Genomic DNA, 17,852 nt, shown 5'->3' on the forward strand with positions numbered 1-17,852 from the left:
GCCCACCGCACAAGCACTTTTTTATTGAAATCAGGAAGTCATACAGGTACAGGCTTTGTACAAAAATCTAAGGAAGTAAATTTCCTAGCTTGACTCCAATAGTTTAAAACTGTGCGTCTGGTTTTAAATGTGTGACATTTCAGCAAAAGCTTGAAATGCTTATGAGAGACATTACGTGTTTGTCTGCCTTGCCATAAGAAGTTCTGCATTACAGGAAAACAGAGATAGACAGACGAGGTTCTTGGTTAGGAGTCCAGCAAGCAATTGGTGTCAGAGTTGGAGCTTATCTAACTTACCCTCAGGAAAGCCAATACCTACCAGACAGTGAAGAAGAATCCCACTATTTGTGCTCAGATATAGCTCTGTTGATTACATATTTGACTCCCAGAACTGAGATGGGTTGTGTGAGTGTATGTGTGTGTTTAAAAAGAGATTGGCACTCAATTCTCAGATTTTTTAAAAATATTTCCTATGTTTAGCTTGCAAGCCAAAAAGAGGCAGAAAGCATGAAACTTCATCCTATGTACACACACGCAGCCTCCCTGAATTAAATCAATGTCAGTAAAATCCAGGAGGGTTCTTAGACTGCCACCACTTGACTTACTTACAAAAATGGGGGAGAGGTGCTGAATGTGTCTGTGGTAGGGTACACCTTAGTATTTCATTCTATAATTCACAGTATGAACACTACTTGAATTCCACCTTAGCATGAAAAAGGGAAGGCTTTTAAAAAAATGATTTTTGAAGAATTACAAACAGGTTTCAATATTAAATTCTGCTCTTGTCCTCCCTCCCCTACTCGTTATAAAACCCAATCAATATGCAGCCACCATCACAATATTAAAAATGCGTTCAAGGTAGTCGGCTGGTGCCTTGAAACAGTACAGAAGCACTCAAGAAGATAGTTTCCTGCAAGCTGCAGACTGTACTGGCAGTCAGTGTGGGACAGACACAGCATGAAAGAACAGCTTTGTCCTTGTGAAACGCACACTTGGCTTCCGGGGCACAGGCTGCTGCATCTCAAGAGGATGGAGAGCTGGGGTGCAACACATGGGAGGCTAGAACGCTCTCTGCAAGGCTCAGATGAACTGAGCCCTCAGAACAAGACATGTTAGTTCATTCTTACTAATCCTCTGGCTTCTTGCCCCTACTGCTCCAGTATTTGCTATATGCCTCTTGGAACATGTTTTTGCAGGGAATTTTGGCCTTCAGTTTGGTGCAGATAAGGAAAGAACCCCCCATCTTCCGATGAAGAGAGTAGGTCTCCTCTGGCGGAGGTACAAGACGATGCTTCAGCATGACTGGGATTAAACCATGGATCTTTTCAGTGGTGCTTTGGTTGCCGAAATCAAAAGGTTCCTCAGATGCAAAAGCCTCTCCCAGGATGAGGACAGCATTTAAGTGGGCATCTTCCATTTCCTGCCCAAAAGGAAAGAGGCATCAATAACATCACTAGCTATTTTAACCACCAGGGAGGAAAAGGAGAAATGCTACCCCTAAGAGCAGCAGCTCAGGAGAAATACCTAGCTATACCCATAACAAAGGTGACCTCCAGCCCCCAGCAAGACTGATGGACATTTGATTAATACAGTTTTGAGCAACTAAACCTTCCAGAAGACCATCTGCCCAGTCATGAAATTTCAGCAGTCATCACCACCTGCAGGGTCTTGCTGGGGGAGAGAAGGAAGGACAGTGGTTTTGGGGCTAGCTGTATCATCGTTACTCCTCCTGCTCCCAGAAGGAAGTGAGAGAACAAAAGCCAAAACCTTTTTTGCCCTCCTCCCTCATCCTTATCATCAGGGCTTTCAGACTGACATCGGCTTTTACCACATCAATAAATCTGGGGAAGTCCACAGACCCACAACAAACTTGTCAGTGACCACCACTAAAAGCAGACCCTTCTGCCCCATACCTTGACTTCATAGCCAGTGAGGAATTTCATTTCAATGGACTTCTTCAGTACTCTCTCTCTGTCCATGTCAGCAGCTGCCTTGATTACCTGAATAGGAGGAACACTTTCAGGAGAGCTAGGGGATAACTGAAAAATGTTTTGAGTACAGGACTACTATGTAGGCTACAGGTACACATGCTGCCTGCTCACTTCCTTGCCTCTGCCCTCATCTTCAGGGGTCATGTTGGCCAGTTTAAGAGCTACTGGTAAAAAGATAGAGCTGCTGGCTCTCCAAAGCTCTTCCCAGTAGCGCTACACATAGCCCAGAGAACATAAGGGACATCAAAAAACCTTCACAAATCAATCAGTCCCTCCCCCGACAAAATACTAGAGCCAACTGTGAGAAGCTTTAGGTGACATCTGCTGGCCCTTGCAGCTCAATTTATCAACATGGTGATCACAAAGGAAGCACATACGGCTTCACATAAATTTTTCAGTCTGTAAGCAAGCTAGAAATCACAGGAAGAGACACTGAACAGGACAAGCAATTCCTGCATACCTTCATATAAAAATCACTGAATTCTGAGTGCTCTGATACGCTCAAGTCTCCCAGTAAGCAACATTACAGTTCTCCATGTTTGTCATACAATTTAAACATCCAAACTCAGATAGCCAGAGGCTTGCAGCAGACATGCAGAAGGCTGTGGTGAGGGATGAAACAGGACCAGAGATCTATCTCCCTCTTGCCAAAAGCCCTGCTTCCCTCCACACCCAAAGTGCATTCAGGGTAAAAAGTGATACAGCTAAGAGATAAGCATAATTTTGCAAATATGCTAAGACCCCCAGTGCAGCACTGTAGGACACAGTGCAAGTCCTCACCTCTATGTAGACATCTGTGAACTTCTCATCAAACCCTCGTGTTGCTCCAAAGTCCAGCAGGGCCACCTGGAAATGGACAAACCCATCTGTATTGCAGTGTCAACTGCTCAAGTAGAGCCTGACCTTAAGAAGACTCCTGATGTCTTCAGGAAGCTCAGCTGGCTGGAGAGCTTTTCCACTGCAGCTCAGCTTTCCCCTATCTCCTTTATTCCCTGACAGCAGCACAAACATTTGCGCTAGTACATGGCAGAGGAGGTATGGTCTATGCTCACAGTCACACCTGCTCAGCTGGTAACTCCACTCAGGCTTTCTGTGTGGGGACAGAGCAGCACAGAACCTTTTCCCAGCACTTTCCAACACAGACCCCAGGGATAAACAAGCAATACCATCTGACCTGCAGGGCACAAGCAAACAGCAGGACATCTGTAATTGCTACCCTTATCTTCAGCACAGCACAAGACAAGAGCTTTTAACTAAAGAGTCCTTGGCTCAGGTGTGCCCTGGTAGAACACTGCCAGCTGCAACTTCCCACTGACCAGCTTCAAAACAGACCCTGAGAAGTACAAAGTAGCTGTGACTGGATCTAAGGCCAAAGACAGGCAGCCAGCCAGGGTTACAGGAGTCCTGCTCTCCTACCTAGACCAAGTGAGGACAAGTGGCAAAGGGACAGGTTTCACTGTCCTACCTGCCCAAGGATCAAGGACAGGAATCTGAGAGGATCTCAGTAAGGGCTCCTTAAACTCTGGGAATGGGGCATAGTCAAAAGCTGGTGAAAACCAGCTCTTAGACAGGCAGAACAGCGGCTGCTTGGGCTTACCTTGTGCAGCTGCGGGTCATAGAAGAAGTTCGACCAGTTTGGGTCAGTCTGCATGTACCTGAACTCGAACAGCTCCCGCAGACACAGGACCAGGATGTTGTGACAGATCTTGAAAAGCAAGAAGAGAAAGAAGCAAGTCAGGAGGGCAGCAAGCCCTACTCACACATGTAATTTACATCAGGCATTAGCAAACAGGGAACACATCACCACACTGGCAGGAACTATCTGCTCCATGCTGCAAAACCCCTGAAGAGGTGAGGAAGCACCTCTCAGCAACTCCCGGCCCACACCTGCCATGGGACATCCTTAGCAGATAGCACAGGTGCCGTGCAAGGTTTACATCAGCCTGAGCTGTAGTTCATATCAGCCCCTGGATGTGCCCTCCAAAGAGGCTGCTACCCTGTATCTGGCAGCTAAGAACAGCAGGCTCCAGGGGTCCTTCAACTGCATGTGTTATTGTGTCCTGGTGCCACCTTTTACCTTGCCAGCTTTGACTACGCACTTGGTCGTTGCTTTGAGAGCAACAGAACATCTTCACAGTGCAAAGAGGGATCCAGAAGCAGAGGTGGGGGAGGCCAGTACAGCATTACAGCCTACCCTGGTGGAAAGTCCTGCAGGACCCTGGCCAAAATTAAGTTGAGGCAGCTCAGGGGAAAGGAGATGCAGTTCAAGGGCATTTTAAGTTAAAGGCCTAAAGAAGCTAAAGAAGAGAGTCTCTTCCTGTAAAGCTGCCGAACAACTTACAGAACTAGGACCAAACCATTACTGAAAGCACTCTTCACTAGATAGATACACCCGCCCACCATGTACTCCTCAGCCAAGTCTTCTGCTGGGCTCAGCACTGACCCAGCTTGAGGGAGGAGCAGCAGACCCACACCTTGGGACTGACAGGCATGGGGGGAAGCAAGAGTAGCAGTCCCTGAAGAGCCCACTGCTGACATACTGCAGCAGAGCTTTTCTGTGAGGATATTTAAGCTGGAGCCTGTTCAGCAGAAGAACTGCCAGCCTCATTCTGCCCCTCTTCAGCTTCTGCAGAGCTGAGTGAAACATCAAATCCAAGAGGGAGGAGAGGACCAAATGCAAGCCAGACTCTATCAGAGGACACTGCCATTTGGGTCAGGAGGCTGTGGGTCAGCAAGGCCAGTCACTTACAGGAAAGAAGGACTGTTCCTGCAGCAACATCCCACCTCATAGCCTCTTAAAAGCAGCCCTGACGATACAGCAGCTCATCAGAGTGGACAAGCCCTAAAAACAGACAGCTCAGGGGTCACGGGCAGCCAGGTCTGGCATAGCTTCAAGTCCAATATGACGCTGAGATCTGTTTATCTAGAGGAACATACTCTGCCCTCTTCCCCAGTGACCTCCTAACAGCTGACAGCTCACACCAAGACAAAAAAAAAAAAAAAAAATCCAAATACCAGGACAGTTATTTCTGCTACTAGAGCAGCTGCTTGTCCCACCACAGCACTCCAATCCCTTGCTATATTCAGCATCGACGCCTACCCATCCCCACATCCCCCCTCCTGTTTACCGAGAGGTACTTTTCCAGCAGCCCTGTACAGCACAGTTCAGTCCCACAGGACAGGATGACACCCAACGGCTTGCACTGAGATGATTCTGCACTCCTGCCCGAAAGAGCAGCTGCAAAACAAAACCCCTCTCCCCTAGCTGACAATCCCTCCCAAACTTAAGGTCATCAGAAACAGGGCATCTAGGAGTTACACAGCTAGGCTACCTCCCCTTCAGTCACCCTGCTGTTAACCCCCTCCAGCCCCTCCCTTCTGAATGCTGGCACCTGCAAGGCCTGGACCAGCCTGGGGAGACTCCAATGTCACTGCCAAATTCCCTGCACAGAAATCTTCTGAGAGGCTCCAGACAGTCCCCAACTTCAGCCCTGCTTTGCACCGCTCAGGGTGTGCCCTTCCACAAAGCATCCCCCAGTCACCAAGCAGGCCGAGCACGCTGCTCTGAGCAAGGGGAGAAGCAAGACCACCCCACAGTACCTCATTTCGAATCTCCTGGCTCAGCCCTACTGCTTGATCCAAGGGGAAGCCAGACACCAGCTCTGTGGTCAGGACATGCTTGCTGCACAGTTCATCCACTACTCTCGGGACATAAAAGAAGGGGTGGTCTTTCAGCAGCTCCCTAGGGGATGGAGAAAGGAGAGGAAAAGGTTAGGAGCCCTCAGAGCAGCCCAGCCACACCGCAACACCTTGCACAGCACATAGCCCCTTCATACAACTTCTCCCCGCACCCTGGCTGTGGCTGCCAGGAGCAGTTTTCCTCAGCAGTTACAGTAGGGATCAAGTCACCAGAAACCATGCCAGTGACTTACAGCTGCTGCTGGCTCCTGAGGTCACATCTCCTGCCAGAGCAGTGACATTAAGGAGGGCTCCAGGCTGGTACATCAAGGGGCACTGGGTCCCTCTGCTCACCCCACTTCGCTTCAGGGCCAGACTACACACATGGAAGAAACAGGCCTTTTCCAAGGGGAGCAATGTCACAGGGGCAGTTCTGCAGAGGGACGGGAAGCATGCAGCCACCAGCAGCTCTCCCCCATCCAGCTTTCATGTAAAAACAATCTGGTCCCCACTGCTAAGGCAAGACAAGGGAGCAGGCAGTGCTGGCGGTGTTAATTGCTGTAAGAGGGCTGAACTGAAAAACCTCCTAGACCAAAGGATGGGAGAAGTTTACAACAGGCTGACATAAGAGTACACAGAACAGCACTGCAACCTGGCCTCAAGAGTTACTGCGGTACCTTCCCATGTGGTAACTCTGGCCTCAAGAGTTACTGCAGTACCTTCCCATGTGGTAACTCTGGCCTCAAGAGTTACTGCGGTACCTTCACATGTGGTGAAACAGATAGGCTCGCACTGAAGGAGAGGGGATAGCAACCACCTGCCTCATCCCCATGCTTCAACATCAGCATCACATGAACACACACCCTTCCCCTGTGCACCTAGGCATGCATGTCCCACCCCAGGACATGGCATTCATCTCCCCACTGTCCCTGAAGTTAAGCAACCTCTCCTGCATTTCACACACACATACACAGATGGGAAGGGTTGAAGGCAATGGTGTGAACATACTGGAATTTCCTTGCACAGGCAGCTTCTCTCTGGTAGTCACACTCCAGGGCCAGCTCTCTGCTCAGGACTTCAATCAAATGCTCAGGGAACAAACCTGAAAGTCAAACAGCAGAGAAGAGAGTAGGCTTAGGAAAAAGAGAAAAAAAAAAAAAAAAAGAGGGGAAAAAAAAAAAAAAAAAAAGAAATAGGAGCCCCTCAGGCTAAGCTTTCCAGAGCTGCGGCTGAGGAGCAGCCTGCTATCCAGCCAGCTCTGAGCTGAAGAGTACAAAAGGCCCCAGAGCACCAAAGCATATTTCCAACTAGATACAGGTTCTGCGGGTAATCCCAGGCCAAGGCTACACAGCTGCTCCTAAAGCAGGGTACATTCACATCGTTCTTATACATTAGGGCTCTGTCTTGCCCCCAGCTCCCACCCCACAGCCCAAGCTGTCAGTTCCTGGTATTGGCATGGCTGTGCAGAGACACACACCAAGGAGTAGAAGCACCCAAACACTAGCCTGGGCAAAAGCAGCACAAAAGGCTCCAAACCATATCTGCCTACAACTGGGAGCAGGCACTGCCACGCAGAAACAGTCAGCATGACTAAGACAGTGAACTGCAGCAGCACGTAGCCGGAGCCCAAGTTGCCAAGTCCGGTCTTCTCCATCTTGGAGCTGGAAAACTAATCTTCTACTTGGGCCAGACATGGCTGGGACTGCGGCAGCCCCTGCAGGGCCCTGCCCAGCCATCACAGACAACAGTCCCAGGTTTTGTCAGCACCCAGCCTAATTTTAAAGCAGTATTTGTACAGTTCCACTAAGATTTACAGCTACTACAGGCAGATATTTGGAAAAAAAAGGAGTAGTAAGTCCTGCATTCCCTGTGGGAAAAGGGACTTATCTGTGTGCTGGGACACTGAGCAAGCTCCAAGTCTGACAGTTCTCCACCTCTCCACAACTCTGGGAAGAACAGAGAATGACTGGGAAGAGCAGAGAATGGCAAGCATGGAGGGGTACAGGACACATGGAGAAGAATGAGTTCTGCCAAATGTACCAGAAAATAACACGAACAAAGCAAGACTACCTAACCTGAACACTACCCACACTTCATGGCTAGAAAGCCATCAAAAGTGAGTATACCCAGACACTTTATACTTTGCCAAGAGTCCCTATGGGTCCTTTGCTATGAAGAGCGCACAGACACAAGCGCACATTACTCGTGGCCAGGAAAAACCCACACAGGTGCACTTCCCACCCCACTGAGTGGATACTGGAGCAGGCACGTGCCCAGCAAAAGCAGTGGCAGCTCTGCAGCAGGAGAGGGAAGCAGAGCACAGCTCCCCAAGTTGGCCACATCCACTACTTCTCCCACTTTCTGCAGGAGATCTGCTCCTGGGCAGACTTAGCAATTCCTAAGTCCTTTTCGCTGCTTCCTTGAGGCTGTTTCCCGCCTCCAGTCTATGGAGAGAAGTATGCAATGCGCTGCTTGAAAGGGGTTGGCAGAACTCAACATGTGCCAGCAGGAACACAGGGCCTGCCAAGGGTCTCCGTCTTTTTACCTTCAGGGAGAATATTGCTCATGCTCAAGACAGTCATCAGGTTGTTAACATCACTGTTGATGCTCTGGGCGACTCCGGGGTACTGCAGGACAAAATGGGAAAGGGCAGTGTTGAGACTAGATGACCAGGTTGTGGAGGGTAAGATAAAAACACCTTCCAGATCAACATCCACTGACACCCACAACACAGCCACCTACAGCCTGGCCATGAACCAGGGCATACCCGAGCAACACACCCCCCCTCTAAAAGCTTATTTAAAGCCAAGCATCTAAAACAGGACAGAGAGACAGGCTAAGATGCAGCTCCTTGCAATGGAATGCCTGTTCATGTCCTCTGACAGAGACTCTTCCAACACATGAAATGTTCTCAGACACACAAATCTCACGACAGAGGTGGCAGTTATTTCCCTACCACAGCTGAAAGCACATGCCACCGACAGCCCCAGAGCATTACATCCACAGCGGCAGGGCAAGCGGTGAGGCCCCAGCCCACGCCTGGCAAAGGTTCCTCCTGTTCTTTCTCACCTTGTCTGTCAAGAAGGGAAGCGGCCTATACTGCTGTGGAGCAGAATGCATGCTGATGCTACAGGATTAACTTTCCATTGCTTTTACCTTAGCCTAACTTCAGAGAGTACTTTGGACACAAATGGCTTGAGAAGACAACACCAGTACCCAGCCATACTGTTTCTAAAGTCTCCCCACTTTACTTGCCTGGGACCCTGCTCAGTCAGCAAGGGATCCCACTCCTTTGGATTCTAAACCATGTTGTGCAAGGGGTTTCAGCTCCAGAACTCAATTCGGTTAGAAATACCTGCTTGAAGTTGCTGACAGCTTTAGCGTGAGTTGGTGAATAGCCTCCTGCACTGTCAGACTGCCATTGCTCAACAGTCAGTGCCACATGCTTGTCACTTAAAACTTCTTTAACCTTTGGGCTGTGGCCAGAAAGGGGCATGTGGCATGTGCACATCCCAGAGAGGGGACTGACCTATGGAGCAGGTAGGACCTTCGCACACAGCCCTAAGAGCACTAAGGCAGTGCTATACCTATGAGATGACTCCCGCCCATCTGGAGTCAGAGACTGGCTCAAGCTGCAAGTTTTCTGTCCCTCCCTTCTGCTTGCACTAGGCACAATATTGCTGGACCCAAATTTTCACTTGCATTAAAATGTTCCTTATCTGTCTAGCAGTAAACATACATATGCAGCTCCCCTGCCCTTCTATGGGGCACAGACAAGAGACAAGGCTGGTCTCTAAAGCCCACCTGGATTTTCATGGCAACTTCTTTCCCATTTTTCAAGCGTGCCAGGTGAACCTGACCAATTGAAGCAGCAGCAAAGGGGCGTTCTTCAAAGGACTCCAGTTTATCCCTCCAGTTGGGGCCAAGATCGTTGTTCAGAGTTTTCTACAAATAAAAAGAAAGCATCAGGGTACAGGAAGCAAAGATCTAAGATTTTCGCTATTGGAAATCACATTCCTCTAAGGTGACTCACACAGCCTATAGTAGTTCTGAGTACCTACACCCTGCTTTCTAGATTGTCCTCCCTTCCTCATCATTGCACACCGTTGCGAGGAGCGGTCCAGCCAGCAGTGCTCCCCCAGCACTAAACAGATGCTGACCAGATCTGTGTGAGGCTCTGTTGCTCTGGCCTGAAGGACAGAGATCTTAAGCACAAACACCACTGCCTTAGCAATATAAAAGTCCCCTTTTTGGTGCCACTTGTTATCTTCTAGAAAACAAGCAAGGAGTTAGATATTTCTCCTCTTTCATCATGCTGCCAAGCTGAATAGAAGCAATCCAGACATGCAAGAATGACTCTCTTTAAGGCAATATTGACAATTAAACACCACAGCCTGCTTTAACAGCTTTTTTGCTACAATGCCAGACTGCCATATTTAAGTTCTGGCTCTGCTCAGTGTCCTCCAGAAGATAAGTAGTGCTGGCAATTCCTTTTGCATCACCCTTCACATCTTAATTTACAGAGGAAAGTAGAGAGAAAGAAAGAGCATGTACACTGGGGAAAGCAAACTTAGTTTGCTTCATTCTGGCTCTTCTTGATGGTGGGTCAGATTTAACCAAAAAAGTAAGGACAAAGTTGCTGTTAATTTTCCATCAGACTAAGGCTTGTAAGTCTGTTTCTAAAGTGAGATGTAGGCACTTCTAGACACTGGCTTAACATCCCTGAGAAAGATGAGAGAGAGGAAACAGAAGAGGTGGCTACATTCAACATGACCCTATAATCATATTTATATGCAGCATCCTGTTCCATCAGCATAGTCTCGGGACATAAAAAACCCCACATTTTTCCCTGTGTCTAGAACATAGAGCTTCAGTGTTTTGGAGAGAAGTGGCAGCATATGATTGAAATAAGGAATCAGATGTTACCCACAATTGAAAATAAGCAACAGTTACTGAAAGAATACTCTTAAAAATCCCCATCCACCTCCCTTACTGGGGTATGTCACAGGTGACATTTATTTTGTTATTGTCCCTCCTCCCCTGATAAGCAGAAGGGAATATTCCTCACCGTCATCTGCTTTATCGGCATAAAGTCAGCACTCTGACGTACACGCTCAAAAATCCTCTGGAGATGGGGGTTGATGAAGGCATCATCTGCCAAAGGAAAAGTACATGGCAGTCAGCTCAGGCACTGCATTCTCCAGTTGTTCTTCAGCAAAAAAAGAAACTTGCACCTCCATTCAGACAAGCCAGGTTGGACTGTCCCCAAGCACACCCCAGTGAAGGTTTTGGCAATAACTCTAGTTCAGAAACTCTCCATATCCAGAAGTAGCACCTGAGGCATCACACCTTTACAAATGAGATAAACTGAAACCCTGTGCACAAGTAGCAAAATAAAGGGAAAAAGCTACTCCTTCCTTTTCACTCTGGCAAAAAACCTGTGTATTACCCAAACATCTCCTAAGCCACCCTCCTGCTGCAGCAGCAGCAAGTTTCTGTGCAGCCCCTCCCAAGTACCAAGGGAAAGACAAAGTATGAATACACTAGAGGGCATGCTGAGAAGCTTTTTATACTTTAGAATCAAGCATCAGTTGTCATAGTGCTCCCTGGCTTTGTCCGGCAGCACTGCCAAGAGCAGCAAGCAGCTCCGCACAGCACGGAGGCTTTTGGTGTGATGGCAGGTTGCACAAACCCAAGAGCAGAGTGCTCTGCACAAGCCTCTGTCATCCACCAGCCCATCTTCTTGCTGACAACAGTACAGCATTCAGGTCTAAGAGAGGACACTATGTCATGGAAACACAGGTCACAGAAGGAACCCTCTGGAGAGTCATCCCAACACTCCCAGGTTCATAGCATGGTTTACTCCAGTTCATTCTAAGGGGCAGCAGCTTCTCTAGAAAACTGTGCAATGGTAAAACACCACTTACGCAAGCACTGAACTCTTAGAGAAATCAAGATTCAGCATCTGCTACTGTAAACAACTACCCAAATGCAAAGCAACTACAAGTGGGCAGAAGAAAACACAGCTGAGCCAAAAGTAAGTTATTTTAAGAGTCAGAAGGATTTAGCAAGCAAATATTTACACTCATAAGAAAGAGGAGGGCTAGGAGCATCTTAAAAGATTAGTCCTCTCCTTTGAGCTAAGGCTTTACAACAGCTCAAAGAAAAGCCACCAGTTCTGGCAAACTTTTCATTTCATAAAGGATTATGGATGAATTAGATTTATCTGCTGCTCTCCCAACACTGGAAAAGTCCAGGCTACCAGCCTTAATCTTGAGAACTCAACCTGCAAATGCACTTGTGACAGTCAAATAAAAATCTGTCATTCCTCTGCATTTACAGATGCATGTACAGCCGTAAGTCTATCCCAGGAAACAAACAGCTACCTTAAGAGCACTGTCCTGGGAAGAGGGGCGGAAAGGAATGGCGAGAGAAAGATACATAATGCAGAGACATGACATTAACGCTCAGCATTGTTTAGAAATTCCCACTGAAGCCATGAGCAGCATTTAAAAGTACTACCAAAACCCCACTGTGGAATCAACAGGAGTTTTTAAGACAAGCTCCCATTCTGTCACTGCAAGTCAGAGATTAACAGGCTTTGCAGGAACAGCAAGTAAAACTCCCGTTGTGACGCTACAGCCCTACAAGAAGGCTAGACATTGCATTTGTGTGTGCATTCCAGACACTGAAAGAAAGTTCTACTCTGTCATTGATGGCGTATTGCTGCCAAGCCTCCGAACATTATAAAAACTATTCCCAGGGGTATGTGAAAGTAGTAACCATCACGCTGTAACATGATAACCTGCACCTCCTAGGATGACTGTGCAGAAAGAGAATGGACCTCACTAAAAGTGACTCCTGCTCCCAGAAGCCATTTGTGTTAAGGTATCAGGGTCTGCCGCAGGCATTTAGGATCAACTTCTGTTATTTTGCTTATTGCTGACATCCAAAAAACTCACAAGGTATTTCAACCTTTAGTCTGAGAGGGCATTCTTAACTGGGGCTGCTTGACCACCACTGCTTTGTTCATGAGCGCAATGCCAAATAGCCAAGAAACCTGCAAGTCCAGATCGACAGTACAGAAACTCAGCAGCAACATTAAAAATCAGTCATGCTGTGGAGCCAACTCTGACAAAATGAGGCTTACAACATGCTGATGAATAAGGTTATACGTCTTTGTGGTAAACTGAGGCGGCCTTACCAGGAATAAAACACAAAGCAAGAGTCAAGGCAGGGCACTCTCAACTGGCAAACGCAACTGCCTTTCCAACATCTTCCAGAGCACACGCGTCAGAACACGGGATGATTCTGAGCCCTTGGCATCCTTTCAATCCCTCAGCATGACCTTCAGGGATGTGGGTCCCTAACAAATCCACTGACTCCCAGAAGCAGACATCAGGGTTTTTAAGGACAGTGCTTTGTAACTTCTGGGTGGTTTAGCTCACAGGTGCTCTGCTGCACCTGGACAAGGCAACACAGAGCCCCTGTGCTCAATTAGCACACATCCCTGTTAATAGAAGGAGCTAATTCAAATTCACCAGGCCACAGAGAAGCCCACGAAGTGGCAGGAACTGCGTGAAACCCTCCTGTCCAAACAGCCAGCCCAAGAGCTGGATACTCTGCGCTGTTGGAAGTGTCTAACTCATTTCACCACAACTGCCCCCCAGCAAGGTTACCGGGGCCTATGTTCTCGCCAGGCATTGCAGCACTCCAGGCACTTGTCATAAGAGTCAAGTGAGGGCTGGGCAGCACCACTGAGGTTGCTAAAGGCCTGTATGTTCTTGACAACAAAGTGAAGTCAATCAGCAAGTGTTTGACACTCCTGCCAGAGCTCAGTAACATTAAGAGACAGCAGGCAAGTGACAAAATCCATAGCATTTCTGCTCCTCAGAGCTGGTCTTTCACAGCTATTCCTTCTTCACTCACATCCACACCAGGTGCAACTCAATAGTGTCCCAAGAATTTTAAATTAATCCCCACCTATGGTAGACAAGTTAACTTCAGAGCTGATTTCCAGACGTGGCTCACTCACCCCACATGCCAGAGGCACTGGCCACAGCAAGCAAGGAGCACAAGAGCTCCTCCTGGATCTGCACTGTCAGCCTTCAGTCTTTGGCATCTGGCAGTTTCGAGAGGGAGAACACCATATGGGCGGCAGCTTTTGACACAGCAGCTGCTGCCTCCCACCTAGGTTTGTTAATATTGCTATCAGCCTGGCATGCACCTAAACCAAGTGATTAGCAAATGAACAACAATGAAATGCCAGAGTCGGGGCTCTCTGGAACAGGGAGCTGGTCTTGCTTTATTGGCTAGCCCAAGTTATTTAATACAATACTAGATCCAGCCTCATCAGTCAACACCTACAAAAATTCAAGTAGAAGCACAAGCCAAGCAAGCCAAGTACTTCAAACACTCAGACACTGACTCAGTTTCAGAGCCATCTTGAAAGCTATTTCCAGACAAATGTAACAGCTATTTTTGGCTGGTTCTTCCTTCCCTATCAAGTTGGGCAGGAAGGCAAAGTGGATAGGTCCAGATAAAGTCTGAATTCAGCGCACCTTCTATCTCCCAGGAGTAACCTAACAGTTCAGTGCAGATACTGATGTCTCTCATGCCTTCACCTGTGTTCACTGACTTCAGAGCCCAATGGAGAAGTACCAGTTTGAAGTCTCCTCAAGATGAAAACAAGTGTTTTATACCTGATAAGATTATCAGCTGTACTGGCCTTTCCAGCAAAGCTTCCGTGCCAGCAAAACATGTAAACCACAAACAGGTTGCTATAATGGGAGAGGGCTGTGGATATAACCTTGACCACTTTTGGTGAACAAAGAACAGGATCATGTTCTTGCCATCGTCCTTCTCCTTTCTAGCAGGACACCTGCATGTAGAGTGTGATGTAGCTCTGCTTCTCAACAATTGCTTTTAACACAGGCATTAAAATTCACAGACAGTGTCACCTTATTTTCAACCAATTTCATTTGTGTGCCTGACACAATGGGGACAGTGGGAAAGTAGTGGTATATAGCGCACACATCTAGTTATTTCACACTGGGATTAGACTGAACTGAATCAAACATATCTCCACCACTGCTCTCACATAAGAAAGCCATTTGTGCAGTCTCTCCACATTCATTTGATGCTGATTCCAGACAACTGACCATGTATCACAAGAAGTCAACTGCCCCCCCGGCAGCACTAAGGGGGATAGCTGAGGACCTATGTTACCACTTACCTTGAATGCTTAACATCTGCCCCAGCTTCAGTGCCGCTCCCCGGACCTTGCACAAGGTTCTCACAATTCTTTCTGCATTGGCCTCCGACAGGAAGGGACTAGAATCCATCACCGCTTTCTTTCCTGAGGGCAAGGAGAGAAAGCATATGGATGAACACCACCCTTATCTCAGCAAGCTCACTTCATCATGTTAGCCCACATTCAACAAGAGATCTGCCCTTCCCCAGAGAAATCAAACTAGGAGTACACCCAAAGCCTTCACCGCAACCCAGGGGCATGGACTGAAGTTGTATGCGTATCTTGTGACCACTTTGACATTGCTGGTTGGAGGGCCAACGGCAGCAAGTCACAGCTGCCATGAATGTCTATGCTGCTATGAAATGTCCAGGATCCTGGGCAGATGTTGGTGCTTGAACTCACTGTACCAGCTAGCTCAGCCTAAAACACTACATAAAGGTCTCCTAAGTCCCACACCATAGGCCGTAGCATAGCCATAGCCTCAGAAGAACAGTAGGAGTGAGCCACAGCAAGGAGGAATTGTCAAAAGCCTTGACAGCACACTGGCATAGTAGACTGAGAATGTGCTTCGTAGCACTTCTTAGGGTAGAAGCAAGGATTCACACCAGTACCAAACCTCTTTTCTCATACCAAATAATTCTTGCCTGAAACATGTATGTTCATACACAAACACATATTACTGTGCAATTGCACATCCAGAGTGTGCACTAGAAATCCATAGAGACCAGACAAAGTTTCCACATCTCCAAGTCCACAATAACTTTCTTTTCTATCAAACTGAAATTTACTGTCTCCTGATGCACAGGCAAAACAAACTCTCCTAACACCATAACCCCAAAACACCATGGCTGCATATAGCATTTTGCAAAAGCAGCAGATTGCAAATCTGTGATGAGGTTAATCAAGCTAGTCAAATCCAGGGAGGCTGGAGATAGTCCTCAAAGGAGAAGCACAGCAGGAGCTCTCATCTGTGACACCATGCTCTTGGACAGTTGTGCTGGAGGGGAAATTGATTCCTGTTGTCAAGATCGCCAACCTTTTTCCCTTTTACATCCTCACACATGAATGGTGTTCCTCGCCACGTTCTTATGGGCAGCTTGCTACTGAGAAAGATGCTGCCTTTAGACAGAAGAACATTTCAATGTAGCTAGTCACTTGTTCTGACTGCATGTAGAGGCCATGCAGGGAGGAGGCCAAACCCTTCTGTCCTTACTCTCATCAGCAGCCATGCAAGCATCAGCTTGCACAGAACAAGGCCCAAAATATACATACTGATACAAACACATTCCTGTCCCCAAGAACAGGTAAAGCCTGATGTCTGACAGGCTCACTAAGTGGTCATTGCAGCCATCGACACACCAGTACCACAGTTTCAAGTATGCAACATGCTTTTCATGTGGCATAAGAAGCACTACCCGTCCACTTTTTTTTTTTTAAAGGGAGAGGGAAGGAGACCCTGATTCCATTTTCTGGTCCCTTTGGGAGAAGCAACCCAAAACTCCTTTTCCAGGGTGATGCCCAGTAGAGCAGGGACAGAGGGGGCAAGCAGGCACCCGCCAACTACTTCTCTTGGGGCTACAGATCAGCTCCTGCTGATGGACAGCCAAGCAGGAAGAAGGTCAGGTCTTCCAGCCAGGCTGCAGGGCCCACAGCTGGTATGCTGATCTTGGAGCTACACTGTTTTTTTCAACACTTCAGAGGAAAGGGTACTAAGTACAGAACAGCTGAAGCCCCCATATACAACAAGCAGGGCCCAAAAAGGCACAGCAGCTGCAACAGTCCTGAAGATCTCAGGCAGATGGAAATTACTGGTGTGTCATGTAGTGCCTACAGCAGCAAGAGATCCTCTCCATCTCCAGCTAGATCTCAGGAAGGTATACAAAGGGAGCTTAGACTGGCCAGGGGACAGGAAAAAGAACCAAGAGTCAGACTGAAGTAGCTGCTGTGTAACTCTGGTGGCTCACACAACTTGGTACCACTTCCTTGAGGTGCTAAGCATGCTACTGGTCTGACAGACACCCTTCAGCCCCTGCAAGCAGCTGGCTTGCTTACAAAGCTTTCCCTAGAGAAGTGATACCACTGAACTCTCCACTGGCAGTGCAGAGAGGCACCAAGCCCTGCCCTCCCCTGTCCTTCAGCCCCCCTCTCTCTCCTTTACCCGTTTTGTGGGAGAGCAGCAAGATGGCACTGCATGGGGGACATCTATCCGTACAAATCCCCATGCTAAGTAACGAATGTACATAAAAAGGAGAGAGGAATAAAAACACCAGGAGGGAGTACACAGGTCAACTATCCTTCTCTTGAGAGCAGGATGCAGAAAAGAAAGAGAGGCCCAGAAGTCACCATTTGCATCCCACACAGCAACCCTCAGAGCACATTTTGCTCTGGATCCTGGATGTAAGGAGTCTGAGAGACTGAATAGGTAGATGCCCAGGGCAGAAGGATCCGGCTTTGCACACCTGAACAGCTGGCTCTGGAGAGCGGAGTGCTTGCAGCCATCTATCAGAGCTCTGGCTCTCAATGATCCCATCTCAACTGTCCCATCAGAAAAACAACGTCAAAGCCTTACCTTCCTTCACACCACCTGCACATAAAAACATCCTCCTTTGAGGCTACAGCAGGATAAAGGAGTTAGTTAATGATTAAAGTCACCTCCAGAAGCCAATGAACCCTGACAACTTTAAAACAGTCTTATCAGTGAAAGAGCCAAACACAGGCACTCCCCATCCTCTTCTCCTGGTGTGCTTCTCATTGAAGTCAAGCCCACAGCGGCACTACCTGATCCCTAGGCAGCGCAACAGCACCTGATCAGCTGTTGCTTGTTTATGTACTTTGCTAAAAGTGGACATGCAGAAGAAGGTGACCTGAAAGCAAGAGTCAAAAGCAGGATTATGTAAATGGCAAGCAGAGAGAAAACAGACATAGGCTTCC

General features: G+C 47.9%; 1 protein-coding gene across 3 annotated transcripts in view; it reads right to left on the minus strand.

Annotated features, from left to right (window-relative positions):
• The window catches only part of COQ8A (coenzyme Q8A), a 48,468-nt gene continuing 30,616 nt past the window's right edge, over positions 1–17,852 (minus strand). For all 3 annotated transcript variants that reach the window (XM_052806793.1, XM_052806794.1, XM_052806792.1), the window contains exons 6-15: positions 14,904–15,026; positions 10,737–10,822; positions 9,473–9,613; positions 8,214–8,295; positions 6,677–6,770; positions 5,591–5,732; positions 3,588–3,695; positions 2,771–2,836; positions 1,913–1,999; positions 1–1,419 (exon numbers count right to left, since the gene is read on the minus strand). In XM_052806793.1, the coding sequence (XP_052662753.1) occupies positions 1,126–1,419; positions 1,913–1,999; positions 2,771–2,836; positions 3,588–3,695; positions 5,591–5,732; positions 6,677–6,770; positions 8,214–8,295; positions 9,473–9,613; positions 10,737–10,822; positions 14,904–15,026 (1,223 nt within the window). In that variant the 3' untranslated portion in view covers positions 1–1,125. The remainder of the gene's footprint in view (positions 1,420–1,912; positions 2,000–2,770; positions 2,837–3,587; positions 3,696–5,590; positions 5,733–6,676; positions 6,771–8,213; positions 8,296–9,472; positions 9,614–10,736; positions 10,823–14,903; positions 15,027–17,852) is intronic.

The sequence above is a fragment of the Harpia harpyja genome, chromosome 13 (genome assembly GCF_026419915.1).
Source record: "Harpia harpyja isolate bHarHar1 chromosome 13, bHarHar1 primary haplotype, whole genome shotgun sequence".
Lineage (NCBI taxonomy): Eukaryota > Metazoa > Chordata > Aves > Accipitriformes > Accipitridae > Harpia > Harpia harpyja.